We start from the raw sequence: 17793 nt of genomic DNA, 5'->3' as shown, positions 1-17793 counted from the left end.
ATTAATGACACACAAGCGGTGTCAAATCTGTGTTAGTGGCAAATGGTGTTAATAAAACATTTTTTATGTTATTTTGATACATCTGAAAGTTCAGAGTTTTCTTTTCTCAACAAAAGCAAAGCCTTAGGTGTTAACTAAACAAGCACATGGTATGACTTATCTTATGGTGTTGTTTGTTCTTTTTCTTTCTCTCTCTCAAAAAAGTGGATTAAACCTTGAGAGAGTAAATGGGTTTGTATGGGGACACAATTTTTAAATCCAAAGGAAATCATTCTTGCTCCCCGCCTTTACCAAGTGACACAATTGTGTCAGTGCTTTGGAGGTGGAGGAGGAGTTAGTTTCTACAAAAGGTAGAACCGCGGTACCAACGGAAGACATGTATGGCCGCTAGAGGAAGATGATTAGGGTTAGGAGACACATAGGGAGAGACAAGTGATTAGGGTTGAACGTAATGACGAGGCTTTAACATAAAGACATGTGTCCCACTCACAGTTGCCATGTCATCAACAATTAACGTTGTTAATGGAAATTTAATAGAAGGACCAAGTTTTATATTTTTAAAAAACCTCAAGAAAAAATTATTTTTAAAAAAATCACGATAGTAAATTGAATATGAAGACTAAAAAGGTAATTAAATCTATTTTTTATTGTTATTTATGGATAAATTGGTATACTTATATAATTTTAGATAAAACAAACTAAGTAGTTCAACTATTATTTATAAGATTATATTTATGTCATTACTAAAGAGAATTGAAAAATATAAAAAAGATATAAGTTGTTAACAAAATTGAATGGGTGAAAATTTTATTGCCACGAACATGAGAAATAATGTAATCACTGAATTGAAGTATAATGTTACAAAAACTCAATGACACAAGTTTGAACTCCTGGACTCTATTTGGCCAAATCAAACCAACCATCTTGGACTCATTGATTGATTGATCTAATAACACCTTGCTTGAATCGCAAGGGTTTTCACCAATATTTCTGGGCATGGATCCGCGCCATTTTGGTTCAACATTGCACGATCTAATGCAACCGTGCAAGTTTCTTTGCCCAAGCATTGTTGCTCCACAATTTGCTTTGTAGCAGCAGCATTGCAGCTTCCCAAAACAAAATCTCCACAGTAACCACTAGGGTTGCCAAAACTTGCAAACTCAATTGCCGTAATTTTTTTCCCAGGAATGCACTCCAGTGCAGCTTGGGGTCCAATATTTGACACGATAGGATGGAAATTTCCTCTCCTAGACACCCATGAGTTCACATTGGCAGGGTCGTTCTCTGCAATGAAACTGCAAATTGTGTCTCTGTTCACGTTCAATACCTCAACTTGTCCTGGATTCATTGCCTCCTCTTCAAATATAACAAGCAAGTTGTCTTGTGGGTTGAGGAAAGCTCTTGGGATGTGGAACCTGAATGAGTGGTGCAAATTACAAAGGTTTTTAGTTAGACCAATATCAAGTTCAAGACCAAGACAAAGGTTTTCCCTTTTTTTCAGTGATTTACTTACTCTGATTGAGTAGGCGTTCCAAGTGGGGAGAGGAAAGTCATCCAGTGGCGTCCAATGCTTTGACCATTGACCCATATCAATCCTTTGCCCATTCCAGTCATCCTTATGGCAACTGGACCTGTTCCCTCTGGGGTGGCAAATCTAGTCTGTGAAACCAATGCATAATATTGTTAAATAGAAAAAGTAGAAAGCTTTTGAAACTGTTTCATAAATAAAATAGTTTCATTTAAGATGTGTGATATTTCTTACCCTGTACCACGTTAAAGGGCGTGGAACTGGAGCGAGTGGCATCCATTTTGCCCTCAATGATCCTTCCTCACTGAAAACTTTCATGCCTTCACCTTTGAGACCAACCTGCCAATTGAAATGGACCAACTTAGTTATGTCACTATAATAAGCTCAACGATAATTTTTCTACTGAGCAGTAATTCTACTAACCCGATGACCCCACATATTGTCACTAACATCAATTGTTCCGGAGTTGAGATCAAGGATAGATATGGACTTGGGTCCGGCGTATCTATGTTCCATGTAAGCTCCACTGTCCTGTATATTCAAAATTTCAAGAGATGAAACAATGTTATATTGTTATGCTCGCTAAAACTTGGATTGGTGTTCATTAAACAAACTAGAAGAAAAAAGTTAAGTCTCTTACAGGTAATCCAACAGTGCTAGCCAAGATGGAAATATAGTTGGTTCCAACCTTAAATGCTACTGGTCGCTGAAACTCAAAAGATTTTTCTTCATGGGTTCCATGAGCAGTTCCTAACACACAATAATTAAGACATTGACATTACTACCCTGTTTCCTCACCTTTTTAATGGTGTTTTTCTTTTAACTTTACGTGCTTACCAACAAGATCTCCGTTTACAAATGCAACCATTGAGTGTCCGAGACTCATAATACGAAGAACTGGGATAACTCCAGGCTTTGTTGGCAAGTCTTGTGGACTCAACTCAAAGCTGCAATGAATAAATAACTTAGAAGTTGGAGACAATAGTCATATAAAATGTTTCAAGAGTAAAATAATTAAGCATTCCTCGTACACAAACTCACCTGGTGGTGTACCAAGCATAATCAGTGGTGTCCTTGAGCAAGCTGTAAAGCTCTGCCGGAAGGTTCTGGTACGTATCCATTTTTTTGGTTGTTGGAATAGCCTCGATGAACATCTCCCATTGAAAATTGTTTGCAATGGGCGACCTCTCGTAGTTCCTTGAATTATGTTGTGAAACAATCTGTTACATGTGCCAAAAGTGAATAAATACCTGATTGTGAATTGTATATGATAATATATCAGAGATGAACAAGTTAGTTAGTTAATTACACTTTGCGTGTTGTAGACAACGGTCTTGCAGTCAGGGAGGACGCTAATGGAATGTGGAGGCAAAAAGTAGTTGGTGCCTCTAAAGTTAATAGTGGCTGCATCTATGGTGTGGTTGTTAGTGATGAAAGCAGCACACATGTTTGTTCCAAGCTTCTCAAAGGTTCTAATCTGCATTAAATAAAGTTATTTAGCTTAATATTTTAGTGAGACTACATTCTTTATCATAGACATCAGAAGTCGTATCAGATGATTACTTCATGGAATTGGTTCAACTTTTCTACATTGGTATCGCCACCAAGGATAGCCTTCCTGCACAAGAGCACTGCTTTGTGCACATCCCTCAAATGACTCCATTTTGGTTCTCTCTGTAGACCATATTCATCAAGAGGAGCCTCGTCGTAATAACGAGTTGTGGTAAAAGCAGAACTGGTTCTACCAAAGTTTGTTCCACCATGATACTACAAAAGTTGCAAATAGAGTTAGAAACAAGATATGGCCACAAGTTATATTAATACAACAAGATTTAGATGTCGAGAGAAACACCATATAATAGTTAACCAAGTTTCCACCCTTGGAGAAGAAACGGGCAACTGAGAATGCAATATCTTCTGCGGATCTTTGGGATGGTGGATCTCCATGTACTCGGTACCTGGAGTATAAAATCACCACAAAAATGTATTAAGATGAGTGCTCCTGATTATGAAGTTGTTCACTAAGGATAAACGTCAAGTCATTTCTTACTGAGCGGTCCAGTTCTCTGTCCATATTGATGGTTTGTATGGTTTGTTTGGCCCTGAAAAGGTATCACCGCAATTTCTTCCATTGCATGCATTGATCTGCAAAATGAAATCACACAAGGTGAGTCTAAGTTGGAAGAGTATTTGTGGCTATGCTACTTCTACCATATCATAACTTACCACTGGATCAGGTGCATCTCTTTGCTTGCACATGACCCATGGAACTCCAACATTCAGTGCTACTGCCATGTTTGCAGACCACTGGACGTAACTGTCTCCCTTCTCTTCGTATGCAAGTTGAATGTGGTTGTACTCGTTCTCAATCTGCAACCATTGAATAATGTCACATGTTTATGTAGGTTGATTACTCAAAAGAAATTAAACACAAGGTTGTTTATAAAATCAAAACCTGAGCTAGGATGATGGGCCCTCCTTGGGGAGCAAAGAGCTTCTCATCTTTCATCATTTGTACAATCTTTGTCACGAATGCTTGCATGTATTGCTTCAAATTAAAAGATTTTTCATGTTAATGCTTAAATTATATATTAAATTTCCATAAATTATATATGAAGGATTGAGACTACCTTGTAAGGCTCATTGTCAGAGCGAAAAATGATGCCAGGAACCTCTCTAAGCCAATATGGAAGACCTCTGATGAACAAAATTAGGAATGAGAATAAGAAAGGAAAGGAATCATATATTTGGAAATCAACTTGTCAGTGGATGTTTTACCCGTGGTTCCACTCAGCTTGGATGAAGGGTCCAACCCTGAGAGTGACAAACATTCCATGTTCTTGAACGAGCTTAATAAACTTCACCAAGTCATAATTACCAGCAAAGTTGAACTGCATATTGAGGGAAAAACATATTCAGAACACCCCTTTGAGTTTTGTGGTAACAAAATAATTGAAAGAAGAGAAATGAAATATTTCACCTGTCCTTGTTGGGGCTCGTGAGCATTCCAAAACACGTAGGTTTGAATGACATTTATGCCTCCGCGTCTTGCATTATCAAGAAGGACAGGCCACATCTGCATTATTGATACGCACAAATGTGAAATGAGTCATGTGATTTTATTAGTTTGCATGAATAATGTAGCATTAGTATATGATTAGGAATAGAGTAACTTACATCTTGTGTGCTTCGTGGGTAATGGATGGAACCAGAAAATAGCAGCTCGCGCCTTCCGTTGATGAACATGGACTTACCATCATAAGTGACATTTTGAGCGGTCATGTGACGACCATGCGCTCCCTTATGATGACCGCGTGCATGTGCCGCAACCACAATGATGGAAAGCAATGCCATGAAAAGAAAGCTGCGAGACATGGTGTTATTGATGTGTTCCATCCTTATGACTGGTTAGTGTTGCATAAGAATCGAAAGGAGAGATGAAGTGAGCCAATACAAGGTTCCTCCTTCTCAAAAGTAGAGAAAGAGGTACCCAAAGGCTGATTTCCTCATTGCATCACCTTCTCTTATATACTACTCTCCCACACCAATTTTTGTCAACCCTTGGAGACAAAATTGTTCTCTCACCCACTATTTTCTACATTTTGTTACCATTCTTTGGTGGACATTCCTTCCTCTAACCATAAAAATTCTAATCACTTATATTTCCTCTTTTTTAAGCTCAATCTACCTATATTTACTCACCATCTTTGAAAATAAATAACGAATTCCACTATTACATAAAAACAGACACTGAGACAAATTCAAATTAATGATTTTTTAATATTTCTATAAACATATACTGTATTTATATTACTTTTAATCATCATTGACCTTTTCTCTCACTTCCTTTTAATTTATTTTTTGTGTGTTTTTAATCATATAACAGTTTCCCCTAGAAAAAGTCCTAATAAATTGCTTTCTGATTTAAATAGAAATTGTCATGCAAAATAAGTTGTTGATTTTTTATAATTGTTTTAAAGCTATAATTAAGAATATTATTTGAAATGGGTGATTCTAAACATAATAAACCTGAATGAAATCTGGTTTGCAAATAATATATAATCAATAACTTAATCTAAAGTTATATTTAAGAATATTAAATTTTAAGTATCACTTAAATTAATAAGTTTTCAATAAACATGTCGAATTTAAAAGTGAATTATAATTAATATGGATTTAATTAAAATATATTGGCAATGTAATTTTTTAAATCTGATTTATAAGTAGCTCTGAAAGGTAAATTGTTGGTTCTCTTAACAATTTCTTTAAAAGGCATGGCTAATTGTTGGATATTTTAAAGTAAGAATGCTTATGCTGAAGCACACATGAAAATTAAATTTGACATTATTTTTATATTATAAATTAATATACTCAAATTAACGAGTAAGATTTTCATTTATTCCATTAGACATTATCACTCTCTCTTTCTCTCTTTCTTTTATATATATATATATATATATATATATATATATATGTTTTTGATTTTTTTAAATATAGTTTTATTTGCTACTTTTGATGTTCGTTAAAAAAAGGCTCTTAATATTTTTTATTTATTTAGCTATTTATTTATTCCCATCAACGTTCCATCCTTAAAAAGTTATATTTTTTTCTTTTTATCAAAGCTATTTATTAATTAATTAATAATTGTTAAGAATAAATTTATATCATAACTTAAACAATTGATTATAAATTTAAAATATAATTTCTATTTAAATATTTATTTATTAAAAATTAAAATGTTTAAATAAGTTATACATTTAAAAATGCTTATTTGTCTGAAATTTAAAAAATTTGTAATTTATAATATCTTATTGTTGATGTAGGAAAAGAAGGGAGGGAGAGTAAACTGATAAACTGAATTCCCTCCAAAACATTTGCATACCCTCTATGAATCTCCCTCCAAAATCAAAATCACCAAAACCCTAACCCTTTCTCTCTTCTCTTCTCTCAATGCGTTGAGATCTGTGACGCAGGGACAGAGCATTAGCCACAATGACAAGCCACGAAGATGACCTCGATCTTCTTCTCTCCCTTCAGGACCGAGTTCCCGACACTCCTCCCGCTTCTCCCACACCAGGTAGCATCACTATCACTATCACTATCGCATGCAATTCTTTTCTTTATGCATTTTCATTCCTTTGTTCCCTTCTCATTATCATGTCAATTATTGCAGGTTACCTTTCCGATGACGATTCGCTCAACCAAAGGGAGAAATCTGACATGTCCGTATTCAAAAACGCCGTTCAGGATTGCCTTCCCTACGATCCCCCCAAACCGCCCAAACCAACCAACAAACCTGTTACCAATGATTCCCAGCTTGAAAAGTTTTCAGGCCTTCGCATTAGGTTTCATTCTCTTCGTTTTCATTTCTCCTATTCACTAATATGCCTGCCTGTAAATTAACGCCTCTGACTGAACTGCAATTTATTCTCTATCTCTTTTTTGTTCTGTCTAGGAACCAATTGTTAACTCCTGCAGAGCTCAAGGAACATTTTTCAGACATTCGATTCGTTCGGTTATCTGTTATCAAGTAATCTTTTTCACCTTCTCTTCATGCGTAAAACGTTTAATCTTTTTTGCGAGTATTAAAGATTGGAATATTTAAGGATTTGATTTGGATTGTTCAGGAATTCGTTGATTGGGGATACCTTGTCTGGAAGTTGGGCCACTGTTGGTGTGTTGACTGAGAAGGGGAGTCAGAGGACGAGTTCAACAGGGAAAAACTATTGTATATGGAAAATTGGGTGTCTGGATGAGACTACCGTTTCGCTTTTCTTGTTTGGAGATGCTTATCAGAGGAATATGCAGGAACAAGCGGGAACGGTCTTTGCACTGTTTAATTGTACTGTTCGCAAGGATAATGCGGTATTGAATTGTTATGAGTAGCATCGGTTTTTCAGTTGTTTATGGGGCACAAAGGTTTGCCATAAGTTTTCTAATCTTTCTCTCTGTTTTTCAATGTTTTTGCAGGGTACTGGTTTTTCTTTGAGTATATACTCCGCCAGACAAATTATGAAGATGGGCACCTCTGTTGATTATGGAGTTTGCAAAGGGAAACGAACAGATGGGATGGCTTGTACGCTGGTCATAAATAAGTATGTAAATAACTGATTTTCCTTATTCTCTTTGGATTTAATGGCATTAGATTCGCAATAGTTTTTTTTTTAATTCTGTGAACCTTGTCCTCCAATATTTTCAAACGGAGTTATTCATGGTGATTTTTTTTTATTTGCATTTTTACCGACTATCCCTTTAGTGAACGTGCCTGATTTAAATTGCAATTTGGCAGTGTGTCCAAGTACCTTAATTTTGAGAAGCACGGTACATTTTTCACTCTGATAAGTAAAACAGAAGAGGAAGTACTTTAGGACTAATAAATAACTATAGGCCGACACTTTTTACGGGTGAAAAAGATAAGGTAAGATCATGCTAGATCTTGTTGCATAATTTGTTTTGAATGTTTGTAAGATGCATTTGAAGGAATACATTCCCTAGGGTGAACTTTAGAAAACGAAGAGCAGAGTGGGTGAATTAATAGTTTAGGTTTGTTGTTAGGTATCTCCACTTCAATAACAATCTATGGGATTTTTAAGAATTCAGTTTACTAAATTCACATTTGCCAAGCATGAGCAATATTAATTGTTACATGAATCCATGTTCTTTTCATAATTTCATTTTGTTAATTTGTTTTTCATGAGTATACCACGTTTAATATTAAAGGACTTGACCTTAAAACTATCCAATAAGGTGTACTCATTGATAAAGGAACTATAAAATAGCTTACATTATCTTAGTTTTCGTCATATACCGATTTCATAACCCTTGATCTTTGTTATTTCAGACGTCATGGGACATATTGTAAATATCATAAATCAGTAAGTAGCCTTTAATTCTTCTCGGTTTTCATGTATATTCTGTTGTGACAAGGATATTATTAGTTTCACTAACTACTTATAACACCATGTAGAAAGCATCAGAGAATTATTCCACGATGCGAAGTGAACTCAAGGGAGGGTGCGTATTTAGTTCTTTCAAGGTTCAATTTCCTATTGCTGGTGTAAAGCTTGTTCTCAACTTGTTTGATTTCACCTGTTAAACATGTATTTTTTTATTAGCAGAAACTTAAAAACAGCGTTTAAGTCTAGGAATTACCTCAAATCAGAAGGAATTTACTTAGTTGACCCCCTTGCTGACAAAACAAACTTGAAGAAGTCTCGGCCAGTGAAACTATTGTCTGCGGATGGCCTCAGAAAGGCTTTGAGGTTTGTCTTCTATTATTTTGGCCCGGGCTAGTGCTGAGTTATATTGTGAAGACCTTCTATTTTTTTTTTCTTTCCAGTTGAATCTGTTGAAGTCTAGTATTAATAATAATTTCTGTTTCTGTCAGCAATGCAGGAAAAGTAACAACAACAACTCATTCTCAAGGCATTAGGTTTCTTTCTCAGCTTGCAGGTGATTGGGTTACTTATAACTTTAATGACATTCACTAATGTACTCATTATTCATGATATTGTGTTCTTAGCTTACTTGTGTCTATATTATCCAGCCAAGTCGGATCCAAAAGTGAAGAATAAAGGATCAAAGATTCCAAATGAACAAAAATGTACGGAGAAGAGGTGAGATGGAAAAAACAAATATTCGAGTTTGTCACTTACATGTTATGGATGCCATTGGTAGAGGACGAACATACCAATTTGACTTATTATTTCAGGAAATCATCTTTTCCGAATGTGGGATCCTCTTCAGTCATAAGAAACCGACAGTTGGATGGAAAAAGAATAAAACCAGACGGCCAGGTTTTGGCTGCTACAACTCCGAAGTATACAGAAAAGATGATTGAATTAGACTTTGTTAGCTCGGATGATGAAGACTTCTAAAGTTTCTACATTGCTCTCATCCCCAGTTTCACTGTCGAGCATCGATGTCGGGCAAAAATGTGTTTCATGAGTAGAAAGTGAAGGTTTTCTACATAATAGTATCTTATGGCCTACGTACGTTAGTGTCCCCCTATAAGGTTTGATGCTTCAATTCAAAGAGTATTTTCTGTCAATATGCCATTATTTAGAACTATGGTTGAATTGATGTTTGAAGATTTAGTGAACGGAAATGGAGTAAAAAGTAAGCACTACCATTATTTAAATTTTGTAAATTAATATAAAGTTAGGATGGAATGGGATTAGTTCTACTTCATTTTTCTTTATTTGAGGGGTATTTTTTCTTCTCTAACATGAAATTGATTTGATTTTGATATAATGTTGCACTTAATGGTCCATTTATTGTGCTTTATGAGGAATATCAAATATATCCTTCATGGGCTTGCTCTATGTACACAAATAATACTTATTCTTATGGCTGCATACATTTGATATAGAGAGATGTTAAACATGCCTTCATCAATTTTGGTGTATTTAGGTACCTTTGTTTATTAATCTTATTTTTTAGTGTTTGGAAATCTACGAATTTGCTTTCAATTATGTGCAAGTTAGCTAATGAATTAATTTTGTAGTAAACTAAGGAAAATAAAATAGTTATTTTTTTTTTATCAGCAAATAATTAAAATGAATTAAAGGGATACTTTAAGGATATCCCAACTCTTATACTTCAGGATATTTCAGGGAAAAAAATTAGGACATAAAAATTATCCTAAAACCACTCAAAAAAACAGGATCACTAAAAATCCAGTATCTGTTTCATAAAGAACTTCCCCAAAACTACCCCTGCACTCTTAAAGAGAGAAGACTACCTCTCTAAGATCATTACCCACTTCCTCCACATCAGATAAGTACATTCTATATGACCCAGGAAATTCTTCCCAGTACCTACGTACAAATAGAGAAAAAGTGGTATAGCCCCCATTAACATTTGGTACCTACGGCCTCAGCATCATTACATGTTTGTTGAATTTACACTTGAACCATCAGTCCATTCTCACCATTTCTTCAGCTTTATGTTATTGGAATCATACTATAGCGATCATGAGCAACACACAAATCTTAAGCCAGCTAAAGCATGTCAACAAGTGGACCAGCACAAAATTCAAATACAAAACAACCTGTCACATAGTAGAATGGCGCTACACCATCCCCCTAATCCACCATACCAGATTTAGTTCAGCATAAATCCAAGACTCCTGACTTGACTAGATCAAACAACAAGTACACCATCTACACAATGCAAAAACAATCTACGCAAGGCTAGAAAACCAGCCCACACACCATCCTACACAGCAACCACAATCCAGAACTCTGACCAACCATCAGCTACAATCTCCAAAAACAGAACATAATTGAGACCTACTGCAATTCAAGGCCCTTTACTACCTAGCTTTAGTCTTCCCCTTCCACCATCCAGCAGCTCCATTCACAGAAAAAACCTTCACAGCAGCTTTAGCACTGCACCAAATTTGATTCAGGTATAAGCTTTCCTTAGCTTATGGCTGATTGTCGCACCATCTATTTATTAAACCTGAAGAGCACTTATAGACTAAGGAGTTTAACCTTAGTCCTCTTTAAACTACACACCATCCTCCATCCAGGACCATGCTTCCACTGCAATCATCAGCCACAGTACTCAACATACTCCATCGGCAAAACTAAGCACAAAGTGCTCAGCTAAGAATTACATCATCAATGTATTAAGCCCTGCTTACATGATCTACATCGAAACTGATGCACCTCACCCTCCTATTTAGACTCACCACATCTTTCTTTCTTCCTCCTCTACCGCCGCTTATTTAACACTACTAATGTAGTACATTGGGTTCAAAACCCAGACTGCAAAAGAGTAGTTAAAGTCGTGTTCTTTATGCTTCATCCATAACCACGATTTAAGTTGGGCCTTTTCGAATACTTCTTCTACATCTACAACTCCTTGGTTAAACACAACTGAGTTTCTATGCTCCCATAAACACCGGACTATAGCTGCCCACACCCCTTTCCAAGTTTTGTTTATTACTACTCTGGATCAAGTGAAAGCTCTCAAAATGGGTCATTAAATCATTATGTTGGACAAACAGAATTCTAATCCATCTAAAACACAAGGCCCACACACACAGAGCATGTTTACACTCTAAGAAGAGGTGCTGACACGACTCTTCCATAGAGTGACACAGAGCACATACAGTAGTATCCAACACTCTCTAGTTGGTACTCTATCCAACAGAACTCTCCACGCTGTGATCACCACATTAGGGAATGCCTTAACCTTCCATAGGTTCTTGAAAGTATCAATATATACACCCCTTTCAGGCTTATATAGGTGTTCATATGCAGAACTCACCGTAAAACCCCCAGATTCATCACCTCTCCACACATGAGTATCCTTTCCATCCTTTATTATTGTGGCCCTTGATATGTGCATACCAAGTTCGATTTCCATAGGGATCTCCCACTGAAATCTGTCACACCTCCATCTTAAGGTCCATCTCCACCCTGATTCTTCCCACACACCTACCTCTTCCACCTTTTGACCCTGGTGCAACGATAGGGAATACATTCTAGGAAACAGGGATTTGAGATTAGCATTCCTAACCCACACATCCTCCCAGAATCTTACTTTATCTCCACTCCCTAATTTCCAACCAACATCTTCTTGAAACCAACTTTCGCTAGATCTCTCCACCACCACGATTGAAATTTAAGTGGTGTTTTAGATACATCATGTTCCAGGCCTTACTTTGAGTCCAAACACTCCTTCCACTTCCCTTTTTCGTTCGAGATACAATGTCATTTCCATTTAGCCAAGAGCACTATGTTAAACTTTCGAATGTCTCTAATGCCTAGTCCTCCTTCCTCTTTTGGTTTACATAAGTTTTTCCAACTGACCCATGACATTGTTCTCTTCTCCTTACCCCAACCCCACAGAAATCTCCTTTGAATACTAATAATGTTTTTGCATACCGACTCCGAAGCTTTGAACAAAGACAGGTAGTAAAGCGGTAAGGCAGTGATAACAGACTTGATTAGACAAATTCTTCCTGCCATAGATAAGAATCTTCCTATACCCAAGTAGTTAAACGAAATTCCTATATGAGCACAGTTCAGGGTCCTCGTGTAGTAGTCAATATCTCTTTGTTGGACATTTATACTTGTTAACTTTGACTTATGAAAATTGATTTTCAATCCTGAGGCTAGCTCAAATCCCATTAAGATAGCCTTCAGAGTCACCACATTGTTGAAGGTGTTCTTGTAAAGGAACAAAGTGTCGTCTGCAAAGTGAAGGAAGCACAACTCAACCTCCTTGCTTCCGATTTTGATGCCAGATAACAAGTTCGCCTTCACAGCTTGCCTTATTAGCCCGGCAAGACCTTCAACCATCACTAAAAAAACAAATGTTGCTAAAGGATCACCCTGCCTCAATCCTCTAGACAGTTTAAATTCCTCCGTGGGGCACCCATTTACTAGCACAAACACAGTAGCGCTTTTCAAGCACCCTTGTATCCACATAATCCATCTATTGTAAAACCCCAACCTATGTAGCATATCATAAAGGAATTCCCATCTAACTGAATCATATGCTTTTTCGAAATCCACCTTTAAACACATGTCGCTTCTCCCTCCTCTCCTTAAGTTCTCTACCACCTCATTAACCATAAGTACACTATCAAGTATCCCTCTATCCTTCAGGAACGTCGATTGGCTTTCATCAATAACAGAAGAGAGCATTTTCTTAATCCTGTTTGCCAACAACTTTGTTATGATTTTGTACATAGCACCCACTAAAGAGATTGGTCTATATTGCTCTAAAGTAGAGGGGTCCCTAACCTTAGGTACCAGCGCAACGAAAGAGGCGTTGCAACCCTTTGGCATACACCCAGATTCCTGAAAGAGAACCACCGCTTCCACAACCTCATCTTTTATGACCTGCCAATTTTTCTTAAGAAAGTTAAAATTGAATCCATCAGGGCCTGGACTCTTTCTGCCTTAACACTGTCACATAGCATCCCTTATTTCCTTCTCTGTAAAGCCAGCTATAGTGCTCAGATTGTCCTCTACCGATAGGGACTTAAACTCGACTGCATCAAGCCTAACGCCAAAATCTTTCGTGGATTTGAATATATTCTCAAAGAGTTTCTTCGCTTCTAGGCGTACTGTACTATCAAACCATAGACCCCCGACCTCAACACCCTTTACTTCATTTTTGAGCCTTCTCCTTTTCAGAGTCGAGTGATAGAATTTAGTACATGAGTCCCCATTCCTGAACCAGCTTGCTTTAGCTTTTTGGCAAATAAGAGAATCTAACCTTTTATCAACTTTCTGCAGTCGACTTACCAATTCACATCTTTTTACTCCATCAGATACCCTGAGAGTACCATTGCAATCTTGGCAATCAAGATCCTCTATTTCCTGCACTATCCTCTTCTTACTTGTATACATGTTACCGAACACTTCCCTGTTCCACACTTTTAGATCACCTTTTAGACACTTCAACTTCTCTTTGATCTTCAAAAAAGTGCTCCCCTGAACTGTGTAAGAGTTCCATTTATCCTTCACCATCTCACAGAAGCCCCTCTCCGTAAACCAAGCATCAATGGTTCTGAAGGGCTTAGGACCCCAATCTATATCCACAGACTTCACCACTATAGCACAGTGGTCAGAGACTTCCCTTCGTTGCACATACTGTATGCACATAGGCCAAATTTCCATCCACTCCGCAGATACAAGCACTCTATCTAGTCTACTTTTTGTCGACCCATTAGAAGTAAACCACGTGAACTTTTTACCCACAATAGGAAGATCAAGCAAAAGAGGTTGGCATCGATGAAGTTATTAAAACCTTTAATCTCACTTGCATGGTTCTCCCTGCCCGTCCTTCCTTTCCTTTCCCTATGACTTCTAGTGGTGTTAAAATCACCACACAAACACCAAACCACATCTTGTGAGATGGCTTTGATATTAGACAACTTCGCCCAAAGGGTCTTCTTATCTCTCAGGTTGCAGGCAGCGTAGACGTTTACCACTACACATTTGTGGTTAGCTTTGATATGATTACCATAAATCACAATGAACCCCTTCCCCCCATCAAGTGACTATTGTAACTAAACGCTTCTTTATGCCACATTGACAGTAAACTTCTACTTCCATTGTCTCCTTCATAATGTAACCATCCAACTTTGTTGTCCCCCCATAAAGAGTAACATTTAGCATCTGAGAGCATCTTTGATTTTGTTTCTTGTAGACAAACAAATTTCGCTTCCTCACTCACTATGATTTGTCTCAAGTACCTAGCTTTCGTGCCTCCCCTCAAACCCCTTATATTCAAGTTCACGATTATCATAATACACCATTTACTTTACCCTCCTTACGACTGTTCATAACCTCCGAATCTCTTACTTTCATACTATCATATTCTTTTACAACCTCCTCTTCATCCCCTCGGCAATATAACCCAGTTTGCTTTCCAATTGCCCACAAATAAGATGATTTTGCCATGTTGCGGGGAGCAAACTAACGAGAATTGCAATTTATAATATCCCTATCTGAAATGGAAGCATTCGACATTCCGTCTCAGTGCATAGAAGAGGTACCCACCTGAGAAAATCTTTCACTGATCCTTGCCGACCGTCTCGGATGCGAAAGAGGTTCCCCCAAACTAGCAAGCCCTTTCTTCTTTCTCCGTCGTGTTGGGGAATTAGACTTACTTCTCTCCCTTACTGCCCCATTTCCTAAAAATTGTAATGAGGGCGACGCTCGTAGCACTTTTATTCCTGTTGCTCCTTTGTCTCCATTGCCACCATTCACGTATTGCACCCCATTGAACTCCCTCGTCTTCGATAATGTGGCATTCTCTGGCACAGTGACTCCTAAACTTCTGCTGTCAGCAATGGCCTTACGTTTTGCTTTGTTGACACTCACTCCTGGGCCTCCAATAGGGCTTTCGCTCGACATACTATGGTGACTTGTTTCGTCCCTTAATCCAAACTCTGCTTCATCTTACATGTCCTCAACCCCAATGTTATCCTCTTCTATCTGGGCTAACGAAGATGACCAACCCCCTACAAAATGGGCCTCCTTCTTTCTATCAAGGCCCATACCACCAGTGAGATCCTTTAGGTTATTTTCACACTCAATATCTATCACCATTTGTGACATCTCAACTTGTGAAGGGTTACTGATAAAAGCTGCACCACAGACAATGTCAGAGAAAGATAGCGTGTCAACACCTTCACATCCCGTTTGCCCCTTTCTTTCTACTTTCGTTACGGCTTTAACACCTTTCCACTGACAATATTTGCTTTTCAAAGTAGATCCCTCAAAAGCAAAATGTGTCTTATGCGAATACTGTTCATTGTCTTCCACTCTCACTTCTCCTTCCTCCTCCCTTTTTGATCGGTGCTCCTCCCCTTCCCATAACCTGTTCTCTTCCTTACCATTGTTCACCTCGAATTTTGTTTCCTTTATATATGTTTCCGAGGAGGAAACGCTATCGGAGGACTCAATGGAACAGGACGAGGCCAGAACTTCGATCACTTTAGAGAAGCAATCCTTGTTTCAGAAGGACAACGATAAACCGTAACACCTCACCCATACTGATTTGTGGCTCGGGCCACTGGATACCGACCATGGCTTAAGACTTTCAAACACACTATCAAACCACTCACTATTTAGCTTTATAATATTCTCCATGTTCTCCCCTTCTCTAGGTGTAAGCAATACTAAGTTGTCCCTCAGGGCTCTTAGTCGAACTATATTCAAGCCCCCTTTTACTACTTCCTCCCACAGCTGGTCAATGTCCATAACATCTCTAAGCTTCCCCACCACACTTTTTTCCATCCATGGTAATACATGTTGTTTCGTTTTAATGCTCAGACCCTTCCACCGCTCTTCACTTGCACCTATTACAGCTTCAACATATGACCTTTTCCCTTGCTTCTCCACCCACATCTCCTCACTTTTCTGTTTCCCACTAAACTCCATATCCTTCTACTGATGCTTCATAGATTCCTTTTGGCTCACCAAATATGGGGCTCTCAGGTTCCTCCTCTCTATTCTACTTAGAGCAGGCTGATGTCTTTGGTATTTTGGAACATTCACAAATAGCTTCCTGTTCCCTATGTATAATTGGTCCAACTCTTTCTCTAGACCCCCCACATTACTCACACCAAAGAATCTCACAAACCCAAACCTCCTCCCCCATTTATTAAGTCTTCGTGAGATAAAGACCTCTTTCACTCGAGCCCGTTTTTGGAAAACCTTGAGCATGTCTAGTTCACCGAGACCATTTGGGAAGTTTGAAAAGAAGAAGGTTGTGTAGTCATTTGCAGCCCCTTGATCTCCATACCGGTCTGAACGTCCTCTGTTTTGGACTCTTCTTTGCTCCCCCACCTAAGAGTTTCTCCATTCTTCACTCTCTTCCTTTACGACAACCCTCTTCATTTCCTTACTTATTTTTAGTGCAATTGTAAAATTGTTTTCATATTAAAAATAGTCACAAATAAAATATATGGTTAAGTTCTATATAATATAGTGGCAAATAAAATATATGGTTAAATTCTGTTTTAAATCCATAAAAAAGTTGTTAGAGTTATGTGAAATAAACTTAAATTTATAACTATTGTAGTTATGATGATAATTTTCTGTCACAAATAGTTAGTTTGCTTATGTGTTTACTATTTATGTGGATTGAAGGAAACATTTAAACGGTTGTTTTGATGGAAAGAGTGTATAATCAGTTATGTAATCTCTTACGGCATAATCAGTTATGTAATCTCTCCAACTGTTTTATTTTTTTGTCTTTCTTATTTTTTACTTGTTAAAGTTATAAATTTTGATTTTTTTTGTCTGAAATAATTCTTAATTTTTAATTTAAATGTTTAACTATTGGATAAATATTAAGTGATTGTAGAAAAAAATAATTTTAAACGTTAAATTAAATTCCTTTAATGAATCTAATTGCATAAAATAAGTGAGAAAAAATAATTAATATAATATTTTTTTATTGTATAATTTAAATTATATAAATTAAAGAAATATAAAATAAATTTTTATTAAACCTTATAAATATTTACATAATTTATCCAACTATTTATAAATTTATTCACTATATACTATCAGGGTAAAATAATGTGAATAATTTAACCAAGGAAAATATATTTGATATGTGAATTACTTTTTTATAATTTTCAATTAATTATTTAAATATATTAAATCTTAAATGATATTTTTTGAATATATAATTCATAAGATATTCTGTTGTTTTTTAAAAAAAACTTATATAGAATTGTTTGCTGATTATTATTTTTCTGTAATTTTACTTTAAATTAGTGT

At 36.9% G+C, this 17793-nt stretch overlaps 2 protein-coding genes across 3 annotated transcripts; one reads left to right on the top strand and one right to left on the bottom strand.

The window, feature by feature from the left end:
* Positions 1-778: 778 nt before the first annotated feature.
* LOC137821364 (beta-galactosidase 13) lies at positions 779-5071 on the bottom strand. Its single transcript, XM_068625920.1, has 17 exons — positions 4706-5071; positions 4509-4604; positions 4307-4419; positions 4159-4225; positions 3984-4076; positions 3755-3898; positions 3579-3673; positions 3381-3486; positions 3092-3295; positions 2838-3005; positions 2570-2748; positions 2366-2475; positions 2169-2278; positions 1952-2059; positions 1763-1867; positions 1514-1659; positions 779-1415 (listed from the first exon to the last, which is right to left on the bottom strand). Exons 1-17 carry the CDS (start codon positions 4922-4924, stop codon positions 947-949), a joined length of 2532 nt encoding a protein of 843 aa, XP_068482021.1. The 5' UTR covers positions 4925-5071; the 3' UTR covers positions 779-946.
* A 1288-nt stretch (positions 5072-6359) lies between these two features.
* MCM10 (minichromosome maintenance 10) lies at positions 6360-9728 on the top strand. Of its 2 annotated transcripts, XM_068625921.2 has the most exons (11): positions 6360-6605; positions 6702-6873; positions 6984-7058; positions 7156-7393; positions 7499-7623; positions 8370-8403; positions 8496-8542; positions 8647-8790; positions 8916-8980; positions 9075-9144; positions 9240-9728. In XM_068625921.2, the coding sequence occupies exons 1-11, from the start codon at positions 6521-6523 to the stop codon at positions 9403-9405; spliced, it is 1221 nt and encodes a 406-aa protein (XP_068482022.1). In that variant the 5' UTR covers positions 6360-6520; the 3' UTR covers positions 9406-9728. The 2 variants fall into 2 exon arrangements, with proteins under 2 accessions (XP_068482022.1, XP_090151501.1); XM_090295375.1 differs by lacking the exons at positions 8647-8790; positions 8916-8980; positions 9075-9144; positions 9240-9728 and having other exon boundaries at positions 6381-6605; positions 8370-8386.
* Positions 9729-17793: the final 8065 nt, after the last annotated feature.

This window comes from Phaseolus vulgaris, chromosome 9 (assembly GCF_051622355.1).
Source record: "Phaseolus vulgaris cultivar YP4 chromosome 9, ASM5162235v1, whole genome shotgun sequence".
Lineage (NCBI taxonomy): Eukaryota > Viridiplantae > Streptophyta > Magnoliopsida > Fabales > Fabaceae > Phaseolus > Phaseolus vulgaris.
This window is presented reverse-complemented; position numbering and strand designations above follow the sequence as displayed.